The 27,783-nt window shown below is 41.5% G+C and overlaps 1 protein-coding gene across 3 annotated transcripts; it reads right to left on the reverse strand.

The window, feature by feature from the left end:
* Positions 1 to 348: 348 nt before the first annotated feature.
* Positions 349 to 27,299, reverse strand: ZFP82 (ZFP82 zinc finger protein). 3 transcript variants are annotated; one of them, XM_058425327.1, is made up of 6 exons: positions 27,147 to 27,288; positions 17,787 to 17,873; positions 16,685 to 16,807; positions 15,880 to 16,006; positions 13,880 to 13,975; positions 349 to 2,476 (listed from the first exon to the last, which is right to left on the reverse strand). In XM_058425327.1, the coding sequence occupies exons 4-6, from the start codon at positions 15,995 to 15,997 to the stop codon at positions 1,107 to 1,109; spliced, it is 1,584 nt and encodes a 527-aa protein (XP_058281310.1). In that variant the 5' UTR covers positions 15,998 to 16,006; positions 16,685 to 16,807; positions 17,787 to 17,873; positions 27,147 to 27,288; the 3' UTR covers positions 349 to 1,106. The 3 variants fall into 3 exon arrangements, with proteins under 3 accessions (XP_058281310.1, XP_032026518.1, XP_032026517.1); XM_032170627.2 differs by lacking the exon at positions 16,685 to 16,807 and having other exon boundaries at positions 13,880 to 13,972; positions 27,147 to 27,299; XM_032170626.2 differs by lacking the exon at positions 16,685 to 16,807 and having other exon boundaries at positions 27,147 to 27,299.
* Positions 27,300 to 27,783: the final 484 nt, after the last annotated feature.

Below are 27,783 nucleotides of genomic sequence, written 5' to 3' on the forward strand. Positions count from 1 at the left end.
TACTATGCCCAGCTAATTTTTAAAGTTTTTTGGTAGAGACAGGGTCTCACCATGTTGCCCAGGCTGGTCTCGAACTTCTGGCCTCAAGCAATCGTCCTTACTTGGCCTCCCAAAGTGCTGGATTTATAGGCATGGGCCACCTCACCTGGTCTAGGATATCTGTCTTTTAATGAACAAACTGGAAAGAAATTCTTTACTTTCAATATTTTAACGAGAATAAGATATCTCAAGTTCAATGAAGGTTAAATGTTGGTGGAAGGCATTTCTATATTCATTATGCCCACAGCCTTTAGTATGAATTATCTAAAAAGAAATATTAAGTATGATAATAAAAGAAAGTTTAGTGGCTTAAAACAACAACCATTTTATTATATCTCATGTTTTTGTAGGTCAGAAATTTGGGCAGGGGCTCAGCTGGTCAATTCTTCCATTCTACATGGTATCAGTTCAGGTTACCAAGTCACTCACTGGCATTTAGCTGGTGGCTGGTCTGGTGGATCCAAAATTTCACTCAAATGTCTGGTATCTTGGTGGATGTCAAGAAGACAGGGTTCAGCAGGTGCCTCTCCCTCTCTACATAGTTTCAGGGCCTCTTCATGTGGTCTCTTCAGCAAAGTGCCAGACTTTGTAACAAGACAGTTCTCTCATTTCATGAGATGAAGTAACCCTACCAGTAAAGTCTGAGTCAAGAAACCAGCACAGCAGTACGTCTACCATATTCTACTGGGCGAAGCAGTCAGAGTCTGCCTGTATACAACAGAGGGATGTAAATTCCACCTCTTGATTGAAAGAGTGTCAAATTGCTGCACTCTTATATGACCATGTCATAAATTAAAAAACTATAACACAGAGCAGTTAAGCGTCTTGTCCAGTATGACACAAAGTGATGGGATAGGGATGATGGTAAATGTCTTTCTCATTCTTGTAACAGGATTAGTTTTTAGAACAAATGTGCTGAAGTTTCAGGTTTGAGTGATGATGGAATACAATACGTTATCACACTCTTTTAATGGTATAAAACCTCTAATGCCAAGTCAGTTGCATGTATGGAGCAAAAGTACTACATTCATAGAATGTTCTATAACACAGAAGTTGAAAAGATTTTCTTAGATTTTTACATTATGAATTTTCAGATGATGAGTAAGGTGTGAATGTTGCCTAAAGGCCTTCTTACATTCCTTACATTCATAGGGTTTCTCACCAGAATGAATTCTCAGATGTTGAATAAGGGATGAATTAAGTCTAAAGGCCTTCCTACATTCCTTACACTCAAAGGGTTTTTCGCCAGTATGAATGCTCTGATGTAGAGTAAGTTTTTGGCGCAATCTAAAGGCCTTGCCACATTCCTTACATTTATAAGGTTTCTCACCAATATGAATACTCTGATGCTGTGTGAGTTGTGAAAGTAGTCTGAAGGCCTTCCCGCATTCCTTACAGTCATAGGGCTTAACACCAATATGAATACTCTGATGTGAAATAAGTTGTGAGTAGCGACTAAAGGCTTTCCAGCATTCCTTACATTCGTAAGGTTTTTCACCAGTATGAATTCTGTGATGGAGAATAAGATGATAACCACGGCTAAAGGTCTTTCCACATTCCTTACATTCATAGGGTTTCTCACCAGTATGAATTCTCTGATGGAGTGTTAGTTGTTGTCGCACTCTAAAGGCCTTCCCGCATTCCTTACATTCATAGGGTTTCTCACCAGTATGAAGTTTGTGATGTACTCTAAGACCAGAGCCACACAAAAAGGCCTTCCCACATTCTTTGCATTCATAGAGCCTGTCAGCACTATTAAGCTTCTGATGCCGAGTGAGGTGTGCGTACTGTCTAAAGGCCTTTCCACACTCTTTACACACATAGGGTTTCTCACCAGTATGAATCCTCTGATGCAGAGTAAGTTGTCCTCGTACCCTAAAAGCCTTCCCACATTCTTTACATTCATAGGGCTTCTCACCAATATGCATTTTCTGATGTACTCTAAGATCTGCACCACATATGAAAGCTTCCCCACATTCCTTACATTCATAGAGTTTTTCACCAGAATGAAGTCTCTGATGTCGAGTAAGGTGTGCAGTCTGTCTGAAGGCCATCCCACATTCCTTACATTCATAGGGTTTTTCACCAGTATGAATTCTGTGATGAAAAGTAAGCTGTTGGCGCACTCTGAACGCCTTCCCACATTCCTTACATTCATAGGGTTTATCGACAAAATGAAGTCTCTGATGTGGAGTAACAGATGTGTATTTCTGGTAAGAGGACGCCTTTTCAGATGGCATTTTCACACTACTGAAGTATCCTTCTTGAGGTCTCTCCTGTCCTTCAATTTTTCCTGTGGATTCCCAATCATTTTTTAAAATGAGACCCTTAAGGCCATGGTTTTTAATTCTTTCCATTATCTTCCACTGGGATAAATTTATTTCATAAATGTCATTTTCTAAAGATAACTTCTTGGTCTCATATTTGGTCTCCAAATCTAAAATAAAACAAGAAAGCAAATACATGCTGTTTTCTTTACTAAAAGAAGCAACATTTCTAATGTAGAAATAAAAGACAACAAAAGTAATCCTCAACCAAACTCTAAAATATTGTTATACAATTTGGAAAGAAAAAAAAAAAGCCAAAGGGAACATCAGGAAAAATGAGAGTTCATACAAAATAGCAAGACTGGTGATTAAGTAAACATTTTAAGTCAGTGGTTCTCATATTGAGGTGTGGATCAGAATCACCACGTAGCTTGTTACTAACACTGAGGTTTAGACACCACCCAAACCACCTGGATCAGACTCTGCAGTCCTGGAAGGATATTTAATATTCTCTACATGATAATTCTGATGAAGATGAGAGGTTGAGAATCTACACTTAAATTTTTTTCATCTTTCTTCATTCTTAGAATCCAGTCAAGCTCACTGTGGTTAAGAAGTCCTCTGCTTACCTACATCATATGATCTGAAACCAGTGTCCCCTTTACTGCTCCCTGAAAAGGCCTCCTTGCAGACCTCACACGTCCTAACTTACTTCCATCTCTTAGGACTCTTCACAGTCTGTTCTATCTCCCACAAATCTCCTGATTGGGCTCTTTGCATGGCTGGCTCCTTTCATCCTGAGATCTTAGATTAAAAGTCATTTCCTTTATGGTTGACCCTATTGATAATACCTAAATCCATGTTGCTATTCTCCATTCCTTGCCTTTATAACAGCTCTCAATTTAAAAATTATATATTTATTAACTTCTCCAATTGTTATACTGCCTATTCTTACCTATAAACCTCCTCAAGGACAGAAACAATCCCTAGTTAACTCTACATTAAGTAATAAATGCTAAGCATATAATAGGTTTTACTCATTTAATTCCCATAGCTACATACTTGTTCTAAATATATCTCTCTGCCTCTAGTCTCTCATGCCTTACTACAATGATTAAATATTCTCTTTATTCATCCAGGGTAGCCCAGCTAAATACAAGAATAGAAATAGGTGGCTGTATATTCCTATGCATCCGCCACTGCTTATGCCCTTACCTATGCAGTGCACTGCCCATTTGCCCCTTCACATAGCTATGGGTAACTTTTTCTTTGTCTGTACACCGCAGCAAAGGTATTGAGGAGTTCTACCTACTCAATCTCCCCTTCAACTTATTCTATTACTCATTCATTTGACAAATGTTCAACTGGTTTTGTTCTTTCCTCCCATTGCTCAGGTTTTCTCCTTTCCATTCCCTCATAGTCAAGGCCATTCCTGTTTTTTTAGGAAATGTGCATCAGTGATTTTGCAGACAGGAAAACACGTCTATTATCTTATTGAAGTTCTTATGAAATTCATGGCACAAAAAAGATAGGATATGCTTGTAACTCAGAAATGTGGAAAAAAGTAATGTTCATGTTCAAATGTTGCAGTCATCTGAATGTGAAGGACTTGCTAACAAAAGTCATGTTAGATGTAGGCCAGAGGACGGCAAGCCAGCAACAGGAACAGCCAGAGGAAAATCTACATGCTGAATGAGTTGTGTATGAGAGAGAAACAGGATGAGGTTTTCGATTATGACAAGGTGGTCTCTATTAAAAAGTTGAAATCTAGACACACAACTAGGAGTTAGCAAAAAAAAAAAGGTTGAAATTATATAGACATTTTCTACTAAAACTGGAAATTAATAACAAAATTAAAAGAAACAAAAGTAAAATCTACCTGAAAATTCAAGTCTATATTAAATAACTCTTAGGTCAATACGAAAATAAGATCTGAAACAATATTTTTGGTTTTTGCTTGGTTGTTTGTTTTTTGAGACAGAGTCTCACTCTGCCACCCAAGCTGGAGTGCAGTGGTGTGACCTCAGCTCACTGCAGCCTCTGCCTCCTGGGTTCAAGCGATTCTCCTGCCTCAGCCTCCCGAGTAGCTGGGATTATAGGCATGTGCCACCACGCCTGGCTATTTTTTTTTTTTTTTTTTTTTTTTGTATTTTTAGTAGAGACAGGGTTTCACCATGTTGGCCAGGCTAGTCTCAAACTCCTGACCTCAAGTGATCCTCCCACCTCTGCCTTCCAAAGTGCTAGGATTACAGGCATGAGCCAGGCCACTTGGCTGTATTTTTGTTTTTTTGAAAATAATGGGAGGCCAGGTGTGGTGGCTCACACCTGTAATCCCAGCACTTGAGGAGGCCAAGGCAGGAGGATTTCTTCAGCCCAGGGGTTCAAAACCAGTCAGGGCAACATGGCAAGACTTCATCTCTAAAAAAAAATAAATTGGCCGGGTGCAGTGGCTCACACATATAATCCCAGCACTTTGGGAGGCCGAGATGGGCGGATCACGAGGTCAGGAGATTGAGACCATCCTGGCTAACACGGTGAAACCCCATCTCTACTAAAAATACACACACACACACAAAAAAATTAGCTGGGCGTGGTGGCAGGTGCCTGTAGTCCCAGCTACTTGGGAGGCTGAGGCAGGAGAATGACGTGAACCTGGGAGGCGAAGCTTGCAGTGAGCTGAGATTGCGCCACTGCACTCCAGCCTGGGTGAAAGAGCGAGAGTCCATCTCAAAAAAAAATACACAAATAAATAAAGTAATTAAAAAATTAGCTGGGCATGGTAGTGTGTGCTATAGTCCCAGCTACTTGGGAGACTAAGGTGGGAGAAGTGCTTGAGCCCAGGAGGTCAAGGCTGCAGTGAGCTCTGTCTATCCCACTGCACTCTAGGTTGGGTGACAGAGCAAGACTCTTTCTTTAAAAAAAAAAAAAAAAAAAAAAATTAAGCCTACATTTTGAAAACCTGCATATAAGTGTCTATAAAACATAACCATAGTGCTTATAAGAAAATTTACAAACTAAAATACAGCAATAAAAGTGAAAAACATCATTAAAAGTCTCACTCAAAAAAAGAAAATAAAGCTGAAGCAAAGCAGAAGAAAAATATTAACCGATATAAAAGCAGAATTAATTAGAATACAGAAATAGAAGTAATAAAGCATAAACCAATTTTTTTATTTTTGAGATGGAGTTGTGCTCTTGTTGCCCAGGCTGCAGTGCAGTGGCACGATCTTGGATCGCTGCAACCTCTGCCTCCCAGGTTCAAGCGATCCTCCTGCCTCAGCCTCCCAAGTAGCTGGGATTACAGGCACACGCCACCACGCCCAGCTAATTTTTTGTATTTTTACTAGAGACGGGTTTCATCATGTTGGCCAGGCTGGTCTCAAACTCCTGACCTCAGGTGATCCACCGCCTTGGCCTCCTTCAAAGTGCAGGGATTACAGGCGTGAGCCACCACGCCTGGCCTCATAAACCAATTTTTAATCAACAAAATGTAAACCATGGTTAAGATAATGAAAACGGCAAGAAAGCACAGACATAGAAATAAGAAAGAACAAACTGAAAATGATCATGAATACAGAGGACAGAAGACTATGCTAATAAATGGATAATTTGTTGTTTTTTTGGTTTTTTTTTTTTTTGAGATGGAGTCTCACTCTGTCACCCAGGCTACAGTGCAGTGGCGTAATCTCGGCTTACTGCAACCTGCACCTCCACCCGCTGGCCCCCCCACCATGCCCCACCACCTTCAAGCGATTCTCCTGCCTCAGCCTCCCAAGTAGCTGGGATTACAAGCACACGCCACCACACCCGGCTAAATTTTGTATTTTTAGTAGAGACGAGATTTCACCATCTTGGCCAGGCTGGTCTTGAACTCCTGACCTTGTGATCCACCCGCCTTAGACTCCCAAAGTGCTGGGATTACAGGCATGAGCCATCGTGCCCAGCCTAAAATGGATAATTTTTTAGAAAAATATAATTTATCAAAACTGATCATGGAAGAGATAGATGTTAATAAAATGTTTATATAGATCGATTCCCATAGAGCAAATAGAGAATGTGATCAGACTTACCATCCCTTTTCCCAAGAATAAAGCTTTACAAAACTTATTTAAGCTTTAAAGACAGGCTATCAAAATTCTTTTTCAACTAAGAAGAATCAGGACTTCCAAACTGTTTTCATAAAGTGATACTGATATAAAGATCGCTAACAAAAAGAAAACTACACACCAATTTTCTGAACACTGAGGAAAAAATTCTAAATATCTAATAAAACAGCACATTGAAAGACCCAAGGGGTGTTTATTACAAGAATGTTTTAGGCCGGGCGCAGTGGCTCACACCTGTAATCCCAACACTTTGGGAGGCCAAGGTGGGTGGATCACGAGGTCAGGAGTTCAAGACCTGCCTGGCCAATATTGTGAAACCCTGTCTCTATTAAAAATACAAAAGTTAGCAGGGTGTGGTGGCGCATGCTTGTAGTCCCAGCTACTTGGGAGGCTGAGGTAGAAGAATCACTTGAACCCAGGAGGCAGAAGTTGCAATGAGCCAAGATCACACCACTGCACTCCAGCCTGGGCAACAAGAGCAAAACTCCATCCCCCCAAAAAAAAAAGAATGTTTCAATGGTTCAACATGGGGAAATCTATTAAGACAATTCAATATACCATCAGAGTGAAGGAGAAAAAAAAATCACACAATCAATTCCATAGATGCTGAAAAGGTAACTAAAAAAAGACTAGAACTGTTCCTGAATTTGTTTTCCCAAGAAACAGCGTCTCCCTCTGTCACCAAGGCTGGAGTGCAGTGGTGAAATCACAGCTCACTGCCGCCTCTAACTCATGGGCTCAAGCAATCCTCCCGCTTCATGTTCCTGATTTTTTTTAAAAAAGCTCAGTGAAACAGTAATGATACTTCCCTAAATGATAAAGTATATATTATCTTACGAAAAAGGCAGCTTGCCTAACATTACCACTATTATTAATGATGTAGTATTAGAGTTATTAGTCAACATAATTAAAAAATCAGAAAACAGTATCAGAGGTAGAAGAATTAGAGGTAAAACTCTATTTCCAAAGGATATGCCTGTCTAATTGGAAAACTCAAAGGTTTAAATATTATAAATGGCAACAAAATTTAGAAAGGTAGCAGGATATAAAATCAAAATACAAACAACAATATCCTTTGAATATACATTTAACAATAAAATATGAGGGGAAAGATCTCATTCATAATACTTAAAAAATTGAAAATATATGGATAACCTTTATGAGGAAAACTTCGAAACACTCACGAAGTATTTAGCATTGGGTATATTGAAGAAATTATACACCAAATCACAAGGAAGAGATTCCTGCATAGAAGCTAAGGGTGCCCCACCAAGGGTGGTCATACTAAGAAGTTACTGAGCAAGAAGCAGGTGTGGAGACAGTGGCAAAACACAGGGTAACTGCTGTGTTCAAAGTGGTCAGATAAACTTAACCCTCAGGTTACCTCTCCAAGGCCAGACAGCAACTACTACTGTTTACCTCCAGAGGAGGCAACAGACAAGAGGTTAGGGTATCAGAGACAGGTCAGTGGCTGGTCATGTCCTGGGGATACAGCCACAGTCGCAGGCCCAGGTGACAAAGCACCCCACCTCACAAGAGGCAACTATGTTTGTTCCAAACAAATCTAGGCGCGTTTCACTTTTTTCCTGAAAGTATCTAATTTAATTTAATAAATGTTAAATAAATTCATGAGTGTAAACTCATGAATAACAATGAGAAAACAACTGATTCTATGAAAACAAAATTGAACATTTTGGAAAACTGGTGATAAATACAGATTGCTAAAAATCTCAGTTGTCGAAAATTAAGTGTGGGAAATACAATAGTAAAAAATGAAAGAAAACATAACAATCAAGACATATTCTGTACTCATACTGCAAGTTTGGTTCCTATTCTACTTTAAAAATAAATAAAACTGGAAATAATAGACTTCATATTATGTATGTGATTTAGATGAAAAATGAAATACAATGAGACAATGGAAAGGAAGACTTGGACACTATCAAAAATACTGGCAAACAGACATACATTTGAATGTTCTAAGTTAAAATAATACTTTTATGGTATGTACATAAAATATACGACCCATTTTTTTATGACTAACAGACCTATTACCAGTCCTAAATCTGTTGGATCAAAGCATTTTTAGTCTATTAAACACTTCTGATGAGAATGTAGAAAAGTCTTTTCTTTGATCAGGTAAAAATATATAAATATAAAAATCATAAATGTGATTCCTCTTTGCAGAGAACCACCTTTAATTAAACAGAAGATGTCATATAAATCACTTAGACTTACTCTATTTGGGCACTGTATCAACCATCTTACTTTGTTGATACAAGAAGTTCTAGGATATAGAAGATTTGGTTCCAGGGAAGTCCTATTTGCATTTCAACACAGGGATAATGTACAAAGATCTGAAAATAGTAAAACCCGACATCTAAGGAACTGTACTTCGGAGAATCAATTTTAATCACATCCTGAATAAGCCCATACTGAATGCTAATAATATTCCATTGATGCTCTCACATTCTATTGATCTTCTTTCTTATTTCACTGAGAAAACAGCAACAGAAGAATATGCTGTCTTTTCTCCACCATCCTGAGCAACCTACCTGCACGCGTAACTACACTGTTTTCCCTTTTATTCCCCCTTACTCACTGGATCCTCTCCCACTCCAGTCTCGAAGACACTGCTCCCACAATTATGCCCTTTCTCTATTGCACTGATTTCCTCCACCGATAGAATCATTCCCATGAGCACACAAACATGTCCTAATGTCATAAAATACACTGCTTTTTAACCCATATCCCCAGTGTAACTGCCAACCCTATTTCCCAGCTTCATACATAATTCCTCGAAAGAGTTGTCTTATACTCATTCTCGTTACTGCCTCACCAACCCTTCTCTCATCAAGTAACTCCACTCAGGCTTTCATCCTGACTCTGTTGAAAATCTTTCTTGACAAGCTTACCAGGATACTCCATCTTGCTAGAACCTGGGGTCAATTCTCAGTCCTCATTCTCTACTCCCTCCATGGTGAAACATTTCCTTTATTTTTATTTTATCTCAATGGCTGCTCCTTCTTTATCTCTTTTGTTGTCCTCTTTCTCTCTTTTAAAGGTCTACAAGGTGGAGTGACCCATGAGTCAGTTCTCAGGCCACTTCTCCTTATCTGCTTTATTTTACCTGCCTGCCTTCCCTAGTTGGTCACATCCAGACCCATGAATGTAAATTCCAACCATAAAGACAGCCAAACATAAACCAGGCTGTAATCGCTCCGAGTTCTGGGTGTACATATTCAACTGCCTACGTAACATCTCAAACTGGACAGACAATAATCATCTCAAACTTAAAATATCTTAAACAGAAACTCTTAGTGTCAACTTTCCAACTTGCTCTTCCTATCTTCCTCACTTCAGTAAATCTGCTTCTATTCACCCAGCTGTTTCAGCCAACACCTATTTCTTCTCCTTTTATATCACTCCTTCCCACTTAGTTCACTTATAATCCTATCAGCATGTTCTTTTGACAGCGCTTTCATACACATCATGAGCCTAACAGCTTCTTACTACTTCCTAACAATGCCATTCTTATCCAAACCACCACCCTGTCTAACTCAACAACTGAAACTGCCTCAGTATCGGTGCTTCCTGCTTTTGCACTCAACTGGAGAAATCATTTTAGAATATAAGCAACCTGTGGCTTTCAGTTTCTCTTAGTGATTACATTACCGGGTCCTTGCCTAACTCTGATCTCAACTTCTTACTTTCCCTTTCCCTGCTCTGACCATAATGGCCGTCTTTGTTATTCCTCGGACTAGCAAGGCTAACGCCCCACTCAGACCTTTTCTATCAGCTCATAATGCTCTTTTCCCAGAAAATGACATGTCTTGAGCCCTTACTTCATGTCTCTTCTCAAATATCACCTCAAGAAAGTCATTTGTCCACTTTTCTGAAGGCATGTTATTTATACTTAAATCAAACTTTCTTAAAGGAAGAATAGAAAAGAAAGAAAAAAAAATACATGGTCTTGTTTAAGATGTCTAACTCTGAGCCAACAGTTATTATTTTGGCTAAATGCTTCCTGACTAAATGGATATTTTCTTATTCACTTGGAATCTCTGCATTACATTTTGAGTATTAATAATTGTAAATGTCATTTAATTACCTGAATGTGAATTTTAAAATAGATTAGGGGGCCGTGCACGGTGGCTCATGCCTGTAATCCCAGCACTTTGGGAGGCCGAGGTGGGCGGATCACGAGGTCAGGAGATCGAGACCATCCTGGCTAACACGGTGAAACCCCATCTCTACTAAAAATACAAAAAAATTAGCCGGGCATGGTGGCGGGTGCCTGTAGTCCCAGCTACTTGGGAGGCTGAGGCAAGAGAATGGCGTGAACCCAGGAAGCGGAGCTTGAAGTGAGGTGAGATGGCGCCACTGCACTCCCCATCTCAAAAAAAAAAAAAAGATTAGGGATGAGAGGGAAAAAGCATGTTTTTCTTTCTTTTGGTAGAAGGTTAAGTCAGAAGATAGAACATTACAAACAGTGTAGGCACTGAAATGGTCCTATGGTTATAAAATAAGAACTAGTACCCTAAAATAAGTGTCCTCAGCCAGACCTGAATATACAGAGAACAAAATACAAAATTACAACATATGTCTCTGTATAAAAACATTTTTAAAGACCTTTTGTGGCCGGGTGTGGTGGCTCACGCCTGTAATTCCAGTACTTTGGGAGGCCGAGATGGGCAGATCACGAGGTCAGGAGTTCAAGACCAGCCTGACCAACATGGTTAAACCCTATCTCTACTAAAAATATAAAAATTAGCCAGGCATGGCCAGGCACGGTGGCTCACGCCTGTAATCCCAGCACTTTGGGAGGCCGAGGCGGGAAGATCACGAGGTCAGGAGATCGAGACCATCCTGGCTAACATGGTGAAATCCCATCTCTACTAAAAATACAAAAAAATTAGCCAGGCGTGGTGGCAGGCGCCTGTAGTCCCAGCTACTTGGGAGGCTGAGGCAAGAGAATGGCGTGAACCCAGGAAGCGGAGCTTGAAGTGAGTTGAGATCGTGCCACTGCACTCCAGCCTGGGCGACAGAGCGAGACTCTGTCTCAAAACAAAAAACAATAACGACAACAAAAAAAATTATCCAGGCATGGTGGCGGGCACCTGTAATCCCAGCTGCTCAGGAGACCGAGTCAGGAGAATCGCTTGAACCTGGGAGGCAGAGGTTGCACTGAGCTGAAATCGTGCCACTGCACTCCAGCCTGGGGAACAGAGTGAGACTCCGTCTCAAAAAAAAAAAAAAAAAAAGGGCCGGGCGCAGTGGCTCACACCTGTAATCCCAGCACTTTGGGAGGCTGAGGTGGGTGGATCACGAGGTCAGGAGTTCAAGACCAGCCTGGCCAAGATGGTGAAACCCCATCTCTACAAAAAATTAGCCGGGTGTAGTGGCACACGCCCGTAATCCCAGCTACTCCGGAGGCTGAGGCAGAGAATTGCTTAAACCTGGAGGGGCAGAGGTTGCAGTTAGCCAAGATCACGCCACTGTACTCCAGTCTGGGCGACAGAGCGAGACTCCATCGTAAAAAAAAAAAAAACCTTTTGAAACAAGAGCTACAAAGAGAGATGAAAACAGCACAGACAAGGTAAACAAAAGATCACGAGATCATTCTCTCTAGAGTCTATTATATTCATGTTTCTTCTTAATGTGAAGATAGATAGATACATAGAAAAAGCAAATAAGAATGATACTCTGTGAACTAGGAGCTATCTTCTGGAATAATTCATATGAAACTTTAGTTGCTGATAAAACATATATGATTATCATGTCAAGCATATCATTTTTGTAGTCTTTTATTTCCCTTTAATAATTTATGAGAAAATTTGAGGGAAAAAAGACTTCTCTGATAACTAAAATAGTCTTCCCAACACACATCTCCATCCCCTTACTCTGCTTACTTTTCTTCATAGCACTCTCATTACCTGACATTGTATTTCCTATTTATTTATAGTTATTATGTTTCTCTTATTACAAGGTAAATTTCGTGGGGATGGAAACTTGATTGGTTGTTTACCACTGCACTGATAGTGTCTATGACAGTGCCCAGCTCCAAGGCCACCTATCTATTTATTAAAGACCGAAGTAAAAGTCCTAAACCCCGACAGACTGAAGGACCCTCTTTTGGCTAAAGACCCCCAAACTTTAAGTTCCTAGTCATGGCACATGGCAGGACAGAAGGCTGGTCATGACCCATTTGCTTCCAATCCCTTTCACCTTTCTGATCATTAGATTTTCTCAAAAGTCAGCTAGAGAAAATAAAAGGCTGAAAGACCCTTTTGCTTACTTCATCGGAACACTCTCCTACCACTCCACACTCCTGTTTTTATGGTTCCAACATGACAGCTCTTCCAGTCCATAGCTTCTTCTTGATAAACGACTTCCAGCCTTGGACTGGTTTTGACTGGTCTCCCAGGGATACACAGATCATGGACTTGTGTCCTACATTTACCTTTTTAATGCATAGGTCCTACTTATAATGCATTTAAATGTTAAATCTTTACCCTAAAGTGGCCATAGGACTTATGTTAACCTAATATTCATGTACACAGTCTCTTTCCTGAGTATTCATAGCTCCTCCTGTAGCCTGTTGAATATGTATACTTGGCTAACATTCAGCATACATTTCTGTCTTACCCTCTCCCTCCCTCGAAATGCCCATCTCTGGGCAGAAGCCTAGGCTACACTTCCCAGTCTGTCAGAATAACCACCTTGCAGGCTGCAATCCTTTATGAAAAATGAAGCTCTGCTTTCCAAATGTATGAACTCTGTCATTCTTCAGCTGACACTATAAACACAAAAGAGAGGCTGGCCACAGTGGCTCACATCTGTAATCTCAGCACTTTGGGAAGCTGAGGCGGGCAGATCACCTGAGGTCAGGAGTTCAAGACCAGCCTGGCCAACATGGCAAAACTCCATCGCTACTAACATGGTGAAACCCCATCTCTACTAAAAATACAAAATTAGCCGGGCGTGGTGGCACGTGCCTGTAAACCCAGCTACTCAGGAGGCTGAGGCAGGAGAATTGCCTGAACCCAGGAGGCAGAGGTTGCAGTGAGCCGAGATCGTGCCATTGCATTCCAGCCTGGGCAACAAGAGCGAAACTGCACCTCAGGAAAAAAAAAAAATGCAAAGGAGGAAAGCAACTGAATCAAAATATACAATGGTTGTCAACAGTGAGCCAAAGAGAGCACCACCTTACCCCTCAGCTCCATTAAGGAGGAGGAAAACTAGAGAGAACAACAATAAAAAAGAAGAGTGGTAAATGGGACAAATTAGTGCTTCTTTTAGTATCCCCCAGCTAAGACCTTAATTTGCTCTCCATGTTGCAGACCTTTCCTCCTTGGGCCACAGACCTTTCAAGAGGGCTTTCTAAACAACATAAGGATGTGCCTCTTCCCCAATGATCTGGGGTTCCCTGTGGTGATGGCTTCTTCCTGCCCAACTAGCCCTCACCTGGATATTGTCTTCTTCCTTTCCTCACAACTTTCCAAGGCTCTTTTCCTTGCTCCAATAAGGAAATCACATCTGGTTTAGAAATGAAGCATCCTGCTTAGAAGAAAAGGAATATAAGGTACATGAAAATAAAAAATAAATCAAAATTACTTTGAATCAGTCTTGGTTAAAGTATATGTCAAAACAGTAATTAATAAGGCAAAACAAATAAGTGAAAGATGTTTTAAAAACATTTACATTAAGGTTACACAATAAATAGAGACTAGAGAGGGAATGAAAAAATCTTTTTAAAACCTATATTCATATAAGTGTTTCTTCTTCAGAGGCAATAGTGGTTGAGATGACAGACTGCTGGGTGCAAATCCTGCCTGAACCACATCCTAGTTGTGTGACCTTGGGCAAGTTACTTCTATGCTACTTTTTCCTTCCCTATAAAATAGGGATAATCATAGTACCTATCTTATGTGATTATTGTTAAGATTATACTAATATATGTCTGTATCTAAACATTGCCTAGAGTATCTACCAAACACTATTTATATTTCATTAGCTATTGGTTATTGTTATTTTGCTGAGAGGAAAAATAAGTTTCCCGGGACATGTATTATTATTTCTTGGATATTCAAACAATGTTAAATTAAATGTAAAGTTCTTGGATTTTAACAGCTTTACTGCAATATAATTTATATAACATAAAACCTACCTGTTTTAAGTGTACAATTCAATGATTTTTAGTAAATTTACAGAGTTGTGCAAACATCACCATAATCCAAACTTAGAATATTTCCATCATTCCCCAAATATCCCTGCTGGTCACTGGCAGTCAATCCTCATTCCTACTTCCAGCCCCAGACAACCATTGATCTTCTTTTTGTCTCTATACATTTGCCTTTTCTGGGCATTTCATATAAATAGAATCATATAATATGTAATCTTTTGCATCTGACTTCTTCCACTTAGCATAGTGTTTTTGATATTCTTACATGCTATAACATGTATCAGTAGTTTGTTCCTTCAATGAATATTCTATTGTATGACTATGCCACATTTTATTTATCCATTTATTTAGATACTGTGAATAATGCTGCTGTGAATACTTATACATCTTTGTATAGACACATGTTTTTATTTCTCTTGAGTAAACATTTAGGAGAAGAATTACAGGGTCATATCTATAGTATCTTACATTCCCACTGCAATGTATGAGGGTTCTAGTTTTTCCATATACTCACTAATAATTATTTTGTCTTTTGACTAATAATTGTATATATTTATAGGCTACAATGTGATGTTTTGATACATGTCATTGTGGAATTAGCAAATCAGGGTAATTAGCATATCCATCACCTCAAATATTTATCATTTCTTTTCTTTGTAGTGAGGACATTAAAAATACTCTCTTGTAGCTATTTTGGAATATACAATATACAATACATTATTATTAACTATACTCATCTTGCTGTGCAATAAAACACATGAACACAATTCTTAGATTTTTAATTTTCAATCATAAAAGTAGGTAAAATTGAATATGTTTATTAATGAAAGGAATGAGTTCTCTTGAATTGTAAATAAATGCTGTTGATCCTTTTTACCACTACATAAATTATATGTATTATTTTGATAGAGCAAATTCAATAAACAGGATCTAGCTATTTCCCTTACAAATATACCAACAAGCAACAACACACCTAAAGCAATTCTGATTTCAAACACAAAGTGAAACTGGTTTTCTTTGACACTGGTGAGGCTACAAATCACAAAGATCTCAAATCCAGCCCCTTCATTATTAAGGAAGGCCCAAGGGCTACTTAAGGATGGGGAAGGTGAATGTGCTTAATGAAGGTGCTCACTTCCAGTGAAATAAAGCTCAAAGTGTTCCCTTTAGAAAGTGGAGCAAAAATTAAGATAGCTTCCTAAAAGATACTCTTGAAATTTCCACAGGAAAAAGCTGATTTACAGAGAACAGAGTCTAAATTCCTAGAAGCAGATAACCTTACCCAGTGAGACCAAGTTGCTGTAGTTCTCCAACATCACATCTCTGTACAAGTCCTTCTGTTCCAAGTCCAGGTATTCCCACTCTTCTGGAGAGAAGTCTATGGATACATCACTGAACATCACTGATCGCTGAAATGACAAACCACACATTATAAATGAAATGGAAGAAAATGTATTTTAAGATAGAAGGAGAAAAGAGGGAAGAGATATTGCAGGAAGTGGATCATATGGCAAGAAAACAGGCTTGGGCTGGAAGCCTGCAACACAGTGAGTCAGGAAATGAGTGTGCCTGAAGCAGAGTGCCTGGGTTCCTGAAGGATCCTGTTGCTACAGACATAGACTCTTATACTCTGGCAAATCTTAATAATCTAGATATGCCTGGGAAAGAAAAAAAAAATCAGTTTTCCAATTAAATGAAATACTGTATATAAGCCTTTGCCTACTATGTCTCCCTCATAAATTCCCAAGGAAGGTGAGTTCTTCCACCCCTTTCTTCTTAAAGAACAGATTTTTTTTTAGTCTCCCTCCCTACAATACCTTTATCTTAGAAAAGGATCTAAATGCAATTAGAGAATGTCTTCTAAGTTTATCCTAGAAGCAGATCATATCATAGGCATTTTTCTAATTATGACTGTTGAAAATTGGTTGTATAGGCCGGGCACAGTGGCTCACGCCTGTAATCCCATCACTTTCACAGGCCGAGGTGGGAGGATCACCTGAGGTCGGGAGTTCAAGACCAGCCTCACCAACAGGAGAACCCTTGTCTCTACTAAAAATACAAAATTAGTTGGGCCTGGTGGCACACACCTGTAATCCTAGCTACTCAGGAGGCTAAGGCAAGAGAATCGCTCGAACCCAGGAGGCAGAGGTTGTGGTGAGCCGAGATCACGCCATTGCACTCCAGCCTGGCCAACAAGAACAAAACTCCATCTCAAAAACAAAAAACAACAAAAAAAAAGTTATATAACAGTCTATACAATGCATATATGAGATTTAATCATTCTTCTATACTTAGATATTTTGGTTGGACAAAACCTTAAGATCCTCCTCAATTCTAGGAGTCAACGTGACTACTTAAGTACCTGGATTACCTTCTCACATGCTATCACTTTCCATCCCTCACTGTATGCCTTCCTAGTTCCTGAGTTAAAGGATATTGATACAGCATAATCCAGAATCACAAAGATGTCATTCTAGACCAGCACATCCTGTTCAACCAAAAATGGAATCTTGTTCCTGAGTGTAACTCAGGAATTCCAAGAGAAGATCTCAGATCTCTCTGTAAGACCTAGCCACACCCCCTACTCAGTCCTAAAAGCCTCACAGAGCATGAGATCTTATGATATACTGAGGCTGAGGCCAACTAACAGCAACTCTTACCTTTTTGTTTTTTAACTTTTTTTTTTTTTTTTTTGAGACGGAGTCTCTCTCAGTCACCCAGGCTGGAGTACAGTGGCACATCCATAGCTTCACTGCAGCCTCAAATTCCTGGGCTCAAGCAATCCTCCATGTCAACCTCTGAATAGGTGGGACTACAGGTGCAAGCCACCATGCCCAGCCACGACCCTTATCTTACGTACTTGGAAAACTCAAAGTTCAATGTTCCTATGAGTGGCTAAATGGGCCCATGGTCAAATATTTAAGAGATTTCATTTTTCCTCCATCGCAGCTTTTAGCAGAAGAGTGAGCACATATAGGAGATGCTGAATAATTTGTTCAACAAATACAAGAACAATGACTAGAATAAAGAGTGTTCATAGGACAAGCATTGTGTTTCACCCGCCACTGGATTTGGAAGAACTGAAAGAAGGTTCTTGGATGGAGCTCTGATAGTTAGGAAGTTTCAGAATAAAAAAATGGTCACAGAACCTTAACATGATAGTATTCCCAGAAGGAGAAAAAAACTTACAAGGGCCATGGTATAGAAATTCAAGAACTGGTCAGTCCTCCTTGGGGTTTACTTGCCCGGAGAAGCACGGAGTCCACAGAGGCTGATCTAGGGAGAGGAAAACAAGGCCATGAGATCAGATGGACCTCAGAAATCCCCAAATGACTTGAGTTACTATGACCTTTCCCCTCTCTTCTGATCTCTCCACCACAGCTCCTCCAACACACACGCGCACACACACACATAGGCAGAGAGAGAGAGAGAGAAATTTGAGGGAGTCTGGATGAGTCTAATCCCTTGCTAATTCCAGGGCTGATAAGGGGCTGTATCATCTAATCCACAGTCTTCCTCCTTCAAAGTTTCATAGGCCTGTTTAGATTCACCAGACACAAAGAGAGAAATTCATAAAGACCAAGCCTGGCAGCCATTACCACCACAAAATTGCTGCACTGGCAGCCCTGCTTGCAGCCAGAACAACTTTCAAAATCCCCTGGGCTCATCACTCTCTCTTTCCAGTCAGAATCGGAATCATCCACATTGTTTTCTGGAATGAATTCATTTGCCATTCTCTTTCTTACAACCTAGGCTGAACAGGCATGGATTCATGCTCTTGGTCATTTGACAGTAACAAATGTCTATTTATCAAGAATTCCTGTACGTTGGGTGTTATATATGTATGTGTGTGTGTGTGTATATTTTTGTTGTTGTTGTTGTTTGTTCTTGTATTTGTTTTTGTTTTTTTGAGATGGAGTCTTGCTCTTATTGCCCAGGTTGGAGTGCAGTGGCACGATCTTGGCTCACTGCAACCTCTGCCACCTGGGTTCAAGCAATTCTTCTGCCTCAGCCTCCCAAGTAGCTGGGACTACAGGCACGCACCACCACGCCTGGCTAATTTTTCGATTTTTAGTAGAGACCAGGTTTCACCATATTCAGCAGGCTGGTCTCGAACTCCTGACTTCATGATCTGCCCGCCTCGGCATCCCAAAGTGCTGGGATTACAGATGTGAGCCACTGCACCCAGCCTGTTTTATATACATTAACTATATCCTCAGGATTGCTCTTTAGCACAATAATTATTCTATCCATGCAATGGATCAGAAATTCACATGAAGAGAAATAAAACCACTTGGGCTGGGCAAGATGGCTCATGCCTATAATCCCAGCACTATGGGAGGCCAAGGCAGGTGGATCATCTGAGGTCAGGAGTTCAAGACCAGCCTGACCAACATGGTAAAACCCTGTCTCTACTAAAAATACAAAAATCAGTTGGGTGTGGTGGCAGACGCCTGTAATCCCAGTTACTGGGGAGGCTGAGGCAGGAGAATCGCTTGGACCTGGGAGGGCGGAGGTTGCAGTGAGCCGAGATTGCGCCATTGCACTCCAGCCTGGGAAACAGAGTAAGACTCCATCAAAAAAAAAAAAAAAAAAAAGGAAATAAAATCACTTGTAGAAATGCAGTTTATGAGTAGCAAAGCTGCATTTGGAATCATTTATCTAACCAGAGTCAGCTTTCCTTCAACTCTAGCTCTTGTCTCTGAAACCCAGAATTTCTATTCCAGTGAGAGAAAACTGGCATGCGTGATTCACGAAAAAATAAAATAAAATAAAAATAACACATTAGCTCACGAACAAGTATCTGAGTACCGATACCCATATTAGCAAGCATGAGAGGAAATGAACATTCTAACCAGTATACTGCAGACTGCATAGATTTTAAAGTATGTACAAGCAGCATTTAAACCATGCATACTCTTTGATTCAGAAATTAGACTTCGGGGATTAAAAAAATTGTACAGGCCGGGCACGGTGGCTCACGCTTGTAATCCCAGCACTTTGGGAGGCCGAGGCGGGCAGATCACGAGGTCAGGAGATCGAGACCATGGTGAAACCCCGTCTCTACTAAAAATACAAAAAATTAGCCGGGCGTGGTGGCGAGCGCCTGTAGTCCCAGCTACTCGGAGAGGCTGAGGCAGGAGAATGGTGTGAACCCGGGAGGCGGAGCTTGCAGTGAGCCGAGATCGCGCCACTGCACTCCAGCCTGGGTGACAGAGCGAGACTCTGTCTCAAAAAAAAAAAAAAAATTGTACATATGATCAAAGGTATGCGTAAGAGTATGCTGACCTTGTTCATAATGGAAAAAAGCTGCAAAGAACCTAAATGTCCTTCAACAGAAAACAGATTAAATAATCCTGGCTAACATGGTGAAACCCTGTCTCTACAAAAAATATAAAAAATTAGCTGGCCATGGTGGCAGGTGCCTGTAAACCCAGCTACTCGGGAGGCTGAGGCAGGAGAATGGCGTGAACCCAGGAGGCGGAGCTTGCAGTGAGCCAGGATCATGCCACTGCACTCCAGTCTGGGCAACAGAGCAAGACCCCGTCTCAAAAAAAAAAAATTTTTTTTTTTAATTTTTTTTTAAATTTGATTTTTGATTATTTTATGTTTTATGATTATTAAATAAATCATAAAGCATCCATAGAGTAAAACAAACTGTTGCCATTTAAAAAATGATGATGTAACTCTTTAACTGGAAATATGGAAATATGTTCAGTACAGTTTGTTGAGTGAAGAGTGCAGTAACAAAGAGTTGTGAGTAGTATGATCCTGTTAAGGTACAGCAAAAACAGATGTGAGAGAAAGAGAGACAGAGAGTGTGTGTGCGCATGTATGTGTGTGTATTAATCTCTAAGTGCTAAGTTTTAGAAAATATACAAGGACATATAAAATATTCAAGATATATAATCTCTTAGAAAAATAAAATGAACATTATGAGGACATCTGTAAAGTATACATACAAATCAGCACAAAGAAACACTGACAGGCATCAATAGATAGTGATCTTGATTTTCTTTTTGCTTACATTTATTTCATAATTCTACATGACCATATATACTTTTTTTTTTTTTTTTTTGAGACGGCATCTCGCTCTGTCGCCTAGGCTGGAGTGCAGTGGCGCGATCTCGGCTTACTGCAAGCTCCGCCTCCCGGGTTCACGCCATTCTCCTGTCACAGCCTCCCAAGTAGCTGGGACTACAGGCACCTGCCACCATACCCAGCTAATTTTTCGTATTTTTAGTAGAGGTGGGGTTTCACCGTGTTAGCCAGGATGGTCTCTATCTCCTGACCTCGTGATCCACCCGCCTCGGCCTCCCAAAGTGCTGGGATTACAGGCGTGAGCCACCGCGCCCGGCCGACCATAAACACTTGAAATATATATTTTAACTTTCCATAGTGGAAAACATTCTTTAAATAGGTTAAAGAGATAGTTTTTAAAGTCGTTATCCCTTGAACTTGGAGAAAAAAACTCAATATCCTAAACACAGCTGCTATGTTTTTACTGGTTTTGTTGATTTCAGCTCCCAAAATCTGAACCGACTCTATGATTTCTAAGTGTGTTCATGTATGTCGGAGTTCTGCCTATATAAACATGGCTAAACATCTTCAATTAATGCCTTGTTTCACTGCTGCTACTTCTCATGACTTCTTGCTTTTGTTTTGTTTCTGAAAGAGTTGTTTTAGCCATGAGGTCCTCCTAGGAGCTGCTGAATCTTCTTGTCCTGTTCATTTGCATCAACATCATGAGAATAAAAACGATAAGGCACATGTCTATTACATAAAATCCATTACCCCATAGTTTGGTATTATTTGGTCGTGACCTGACAATGCTTGCTATAATCAGCTGTCTCCTTCCCATGACCTCTCAAGCCATGCCAGCTGACTTCTTCAATCACCTTTACCTCACCTATCTCAGCCTTATTCTTGCATAGGCTTATCTACCTTGAAAGATAACAAACAACCTAAGGATACTAACCATGTCATTTTGGTCACTGTATTTCCCCCAAGGACTGGCACAGGATCTGGCATATTGTGAGTACTTTATAAATGTCTCATAATTCAACCCAGAAATTCCACTTTTAGGAATTTATCATTAGGAAATATTTGTAAAAGTATACAAAGATGTATTGCAACAGAGTTCATCAAAGAATAATTTATTGGCCAGGCACAGTGGCTCATGCCTGTAACCAATGCTTTGGGAGGCCAAGGTGGGCAGATCACTTGAGGTCAGCAGTTCAAGACTAGCCTGGCCAACATGATGAAACTCCATCTCTACTAATAATACAAAAATTAGCTGGGCGTGGTGGCAGACACCTGTAATCCCAGCTGCTTGGGAGGCTGAGGCAGGAGAATCACTTGAACCTGGGAAGCGGAGGTTGCAGTAAGCCGAGATTGCACCACTGCACTTCAGCCTGGGCAACAGAGTGAGATTCCGTCTCAAAAAAAAAAAAGAATAATTTACGACAACCTGAAATCAAATATCTAACAGTAGGCAACAAGTTGAATAAATGACGTCCCACTATATTATAGCATATTATGCAATTATTAATGATGGCATTGGTCCATATTAATTAAAGAAGGAAGATATTCATGATAAATTACTAGCTATGGGAGTCAGACTAAAAGAATGTACAATGTTGAGAGGTAGCAGACTCTCAGTTATTAAAAATACAGGCTTTGTTATCAAGATTCAGGATATGAACAGAGCTCTGAGAATTATTAACTGTGAGAATTTGGATGCATTAATTTTCAGTGTCTCAAGTTTCCTCAGAGATAAATTAAGGAATCAACAGTACCTACCTTATAGGGTTATTGTGAAGGTTAAGAACATAATACATAAAGCACTTAAAATGGCTTACTATAAGCACTAAATTCAGTGAAAAACATTACATACCCCCATTCCATTATTTTAAAAATTATCTTCAACAATTTTCAATTTAAAAATTTGGTATTTGCTGACAAATTATCTTTAACAATTTCAATAGTAGTCCCTTTCTCTAAAAACTTCTTGAGATTTTTCAGCATTGCTCTTAAAACATTGATAAATGTTAGAACTAGGCTTGAAAATGTAATTCTACTTTTTTTTTTTTTTTGAGATGGAATCTTGCTCTGTCGCCAGGCTGGAATGTAGTGGCACGATCTCGGCTCACTGCAACCTCTGCCTCCTGGGTTCAAGCAATTCCCCTGCCTCAGCCTCCCAAGTAACTGGGACTGCAGGAGCATGCCACCACACCCGGCTACTTTTTTGTATTTTAGTACAGACAGGGTTTCACCATGTTGGCCAGGATGGTCGCCATCTCCTGACCTCATGATCTGCCCGCCTCGGCCTCCCAAAGTGTTGGAATTATAGGGATGAGCCACCGCGCCTGGCCTATGTAATTCTTCTTAATAATGTTATCAAAAAAGGATTCACAGAACTCGAAAAGTAGAGCAAGGCCCCTGTTACTTTCCATCCCTAGTAGCTCCAAAGGGACACCATTCCATATCATAAAACCAGCTCAAGAATTTTGCTTTGATAAGGTATCACATTAAAAACTTTTTTTTTTTTTTTTTGAGACAGAGTTTTGCTCCTGTTGCCCGGGCTGGAGTGCAATGGCACGATCTTGGCTCACTGCAACCTCCACCTCCTGGGTTCAAGTGGTTCTCCTGCCTCAGCCTCCCAAGTAGCTGGGATTACAGGCATGCGCCACCATGCCTGGCTAATTTTGTATTTTTAGTAGAGACGGTTTCACCATGTTAATCAGGCTGGTCTGGAACTCTTGACCTCAGGTGATCCGCCCGCCTTGGCCTCCCAAAGTGCTGGAATTATAGGCGTGAGCCACCAGGCCCAACCTCTTTTTCCTTTTTCAAACATAGTGTTGGAGAGTCTTTGTCTCCTTAAATGATCAATTGTTGTGATTCTATTTTGGAAAACAAACACGTGCACAAGTGCACAGAAAAAAATGGGAAAACAAACATTAGAATAGTTAATATTTATTCTGGATGGTGAGACTATGGGCAACTTAAATTTTATTCTTATAGAGTGAAGATGACTGGGTGGTAGGAGATGGAGAAAATCTGTTCTGAATAGTACTAAATATAGTTGGCAGCTCAAACTAGGACTTTCTTTTTTTTTTTTGGAGACAAGAGTCTCACTCTGTCACCCAGGCTGGAGTGTAATGGCAGGATCTCGGCTCACTGCAACCTCTGCCTCATGGGTTCAAGCAATTCTTCTGCCTCAGCCTCCCAAGTAGCTGGGATTACAGGCACGCACCACCATGCCCAGCTAATTTTTGCATTTTTAGTAGAGACGGGGTTTCACCATATTGGCCAGATTGGTCTCAAACTCCTGACCTCAGGTGATCCGCCCACCTCAGCCTCCCAAAGTGTTGAGATTACAGGCATGAGCCACTGCGCCCAGCCAATTAAACTATTTTCATACAAATAAAATTAAAAACACAGTTGTGAAGAGGGAATATCTTTTGGTTGTTAAGAAAATTGTGATTCTAGGCTGGGCGTGGTGGCTCACGCCTGTAATCCCAGCACTTTGGGAGGCCGAGGCGGGTGGATCACGAGGTCAGGAGATCGAGACCATCCTGGCTAACACGGTGAAACCCTGTCTCTATTAAAAATACGAAAAATTAGCCGGGGGAGGTGGCGGGCGCCTGTAGTCCCAGCTGCTTGGAAGGCTGAGGCAGGAGAATGGCATGAACCCCGGGGGGCAGAGCCTGCAGTGAGCCGAAATCGCGCCACTGCACTCCAGCCTGGGTGGCAGAGCGAGACTCCGTCTCAAAAAAAAGAAAATTGTGATTCTATAAGCCTGTGACATAAGTGGGTTTTGGGAAAATAAACGACAGTGTGGAACAAATAAGTAACACCCATCATCAGTTCTTTAACTATTCTTCATCAAAACAATGGGCTATTTTCACTATCAAGATTCTTCTATGAATGAACACAATCAAGCAACATTCCTAAATTCAGTAAAAGTACACCAAAGCAGACAGAACAGTGCGGTAAACAACAGTTTATCTTTTTTCTCCACTAAGAAACTAGTTTTATATTATGCATAATCCTTGCAAAATGTTTTATAAATCTCTAGCTTATTAAAAGGGATTCATACATGATTAAAGGTTTCGTGAGTCATCTTGTTCAAAACTATTGCTTAGACAACATCCATCACAAGCTGTTTTTTCCTTCTCATAATTAACAGTATTTATTAATGGCAAAAAGCTGCATCACACGGAGTGTGGCTTATTTAATCGTTTCCTACTATTAGACACTAATTTTGTGTCTAACATTGAAAAACATTCTTAAAGGTTACAGACTTTGATTCTAGGCCAGTAGATCTGAATCTTAATGGGTCATGTTTGATAATCTCATTAAATTACATATTTTCTCCCCATAAAAGTGGCATTTTAACAGATATCTATAACAATTTTATGTACAATTTCAAAGAGTGTCTGGTCCCCTGAAAGCCTCAAATGAATTCAGATTACTTCTGGTTAAGAATTCCTGTTCTACGGCCAGGCATGGTGGCTCATGCCTGTAATCCCAGCACTTTGGGAGGCCGAGGCAGGCGGATCACCTGAGGTCGGGAGTTCAAGACCAGCCTGACCAACATGGAGAAACCCGTCTCTACTAAAAATACAAGATTAGCCGGGCATGGTGGCACATGCCTGTAATCCCAGCTACTAGGGTGGCTGAGGCAGGAGAATCACTTGAACCTGGGAGGCGGAGGTTGTGGTGAGCTGGGATCATGCCATCGCACTCCAGCCTGGGCAACAAGAGCGAAATTCCATCTCAAAAAAAAAAAAAAAAAAAAGAATTCCTGTTCTAGGCTGGGTGTGTTGGCTCATGCCTGTCATTCCAGCACTTTGGGGGGCCGAGGCGAGCAGATCACTTGAGGCCAGGAATTTGAGACCAGCCTGGCCAACATGGTAAAACCCGGTCTTTACTAAAAATGCAAAAATTAGCCGGGTGTGGTGGCACAGGCCTGTAATCCCAGCTACTTGAGAGGCTGAGGTATAAGAATCGCTTGAACCACGTAGAGGGAGGTTGCAGGGAGCCGAGATTGTGCCACTGCACTCCAACCCGGGTGACAGAGCAAGACCCTGTCTCAAAAAAAAAAAAAAAAAAAAAAAAGAATTCCTGTTTTAGACTATTTAAGCATCTGGCTCATTTATTTTTTACTAGGAAATACTCATCACAATTGGCTTAGTATTTTCATTTTCCCCCCATCTATAGAAGGCTGATGTAGAATTGCCCCAAATCAAAACTTAAGAATACATAGCTAATGTTTATTAAGTACTAACGAGGTCTCAGGAACTGTTCTAAGAGCTTTACACATAGTAATTAAAAGAAGGCCCACAGAAGTAATGAAAAACATCTACCAAATGGGTATGTGCATACAGGCTCTCGGGAGGGGACCTAGGTATCAGCTCAGTGGACAGGACATTTATGGAGAACGAAACAAATATTCTCATGTCCTAAGAAATAAGAATGCATTTCACAGAAGAAAGCAGAAATACCCACTCGCCTCGACCTTGACTTAAACAGGCAACACCAATTCATTCCTCCTCCCCCTCAGACGCCTTTTCTTAAAGAGTTGGGCAGGACTGGCTAAGAAGGGAACCAGGCTTTTCTTGCAGCCCAGCCTCGAATGGTTAAATTAGGGCACAATGGCCCCACCGCCCACCCACACATAACCAGAGTATGTGTTATTAACATTAATAACATGTGTTATTAACATAAGAGAGAGGGCGTTATTAACTCTTTCCAGTATCAAAGAAAGGCCAGGGTCATGGATGCCCGGGGCTAGAACTGGAGTTTACAATAGCTTCCTGGAAGCAATGCTGTGGTTCTGAAACCTGCAGCTGGACTCGTCAGAGCTGTGAGTGCACGTGCATGGGTCCGGGTCCGCGGGGAGGTGGTGTGGGAGTCCCTTCCAGGAGCAAGCCTGGGCGAGAGCGGGGGCTCGTTCAGTTCTAATATTCCTATCCCAAGGTCAGGTCTGGGCCTTGTTTCGCTGTTGCCCAGGCTGGAGAGTAGTGGTGCTATCATAGCTCACTGCAGCCTCGACCTAGGCTCAAGCCATCCTCCCGCCTCAGCCTCTCAAGTAGCTGGGACCACAGGAGCACGCCACCACACCCGGCTCATTTTTTAAATTTCTGGTACAGATGGGAGTTTCGCTTTGCTGCCCAGGCTGATCTCGAACTCCTGGCTTCCAGCGATCCTCCCGCCTCGCTCTCCCAGAGCTCTGGGATTACAGATATGAGCCACCTGGTCCGGCCTAGTCTGCGCCTTTCTGCTGGGAGTCTTCTCTGGCGCGCAGAAACTGACCAAGGGCCATTTCTCTGCAGCTGGGCCCCATGTGGGCAAAGGATGCTGGGGTCAGTCACGCACTCCACGGCCACAACAACCTTCGCTCATACAATAGTCTCTGCACCCAAGTCAGCCGCACAGACGCCGTCACGTCCCAGCCCCAGCCCCGTCACGCCCACGACACACACACCCGGGCCTGAGGCGCGGGCTCCCGCCCCTCTGCGATACTGCAGTGGCCCCGCTTACCTCTCCTTACCCCCTGGGCCGCAGTGCTTTTCCTACGGATTACCAGGACCGACGCACCGGGCCAGGACTGCTCACTCGGGGCGCGAACCCGAGGTACGGCGATGCCCGAACGGAGGGAGCCGCTGCGGGGTCGGGCCACAATCCCCGGGGCCTAACGGGCTGCGCGCGGAGGCTGCTGGGAGGGCTGGGCGCGCTCACGGAGTGCGCAGGCGCGGCCAGTCTCAAGGGTCGGCTCGCTGGTGCATCCCTATCTCTGCGTGAACCCGGAGCCGGAGCTAGGTCCCTCTCAGCGAGGCTACGCTTCGAGTCCCTTAGCGCCTGGGGACTGCGCGGCAGGGCCCGGAGGGGAGCGGGGACAGATGGCTGGCGCGTTAAATAGGGGCGCCCGCGACCGCCTCTCTATAGTGCCAGCTAGGGAGCCCTGTGAGCGAGGACGGCGCTGCGAGTCTGTCCCTGGCGCGGTCCTGGGTGGGATTCTTTCACTGGGTGTGGCTGGTTGGGATTTGAGACGGTGTGACCCCCGGAGACTCAGGGACGCCAGTTCCTATATTTTCCATTTCTGTGTTTTTAAATGGTAAAAACAATGAAAGGAGAATAATATTTTGTGAAGTATGAAAATAATACATGTCGAATTTCA

This window comes from Hylobates moloch, unplaced genomic scaffold, assembly GCF_009828535.3.
Source record: "Hylobates moloch isolate HMO894 unplaced genomic scaffold, HMol_V3 SCAFFOLD_12, whole genome shotgun sequence".
NCBI lineage: Eukaryota > Metazoa > Chordata > Mammalia > Primates > Hylobatidae > Hylobates > Hylobates moloch.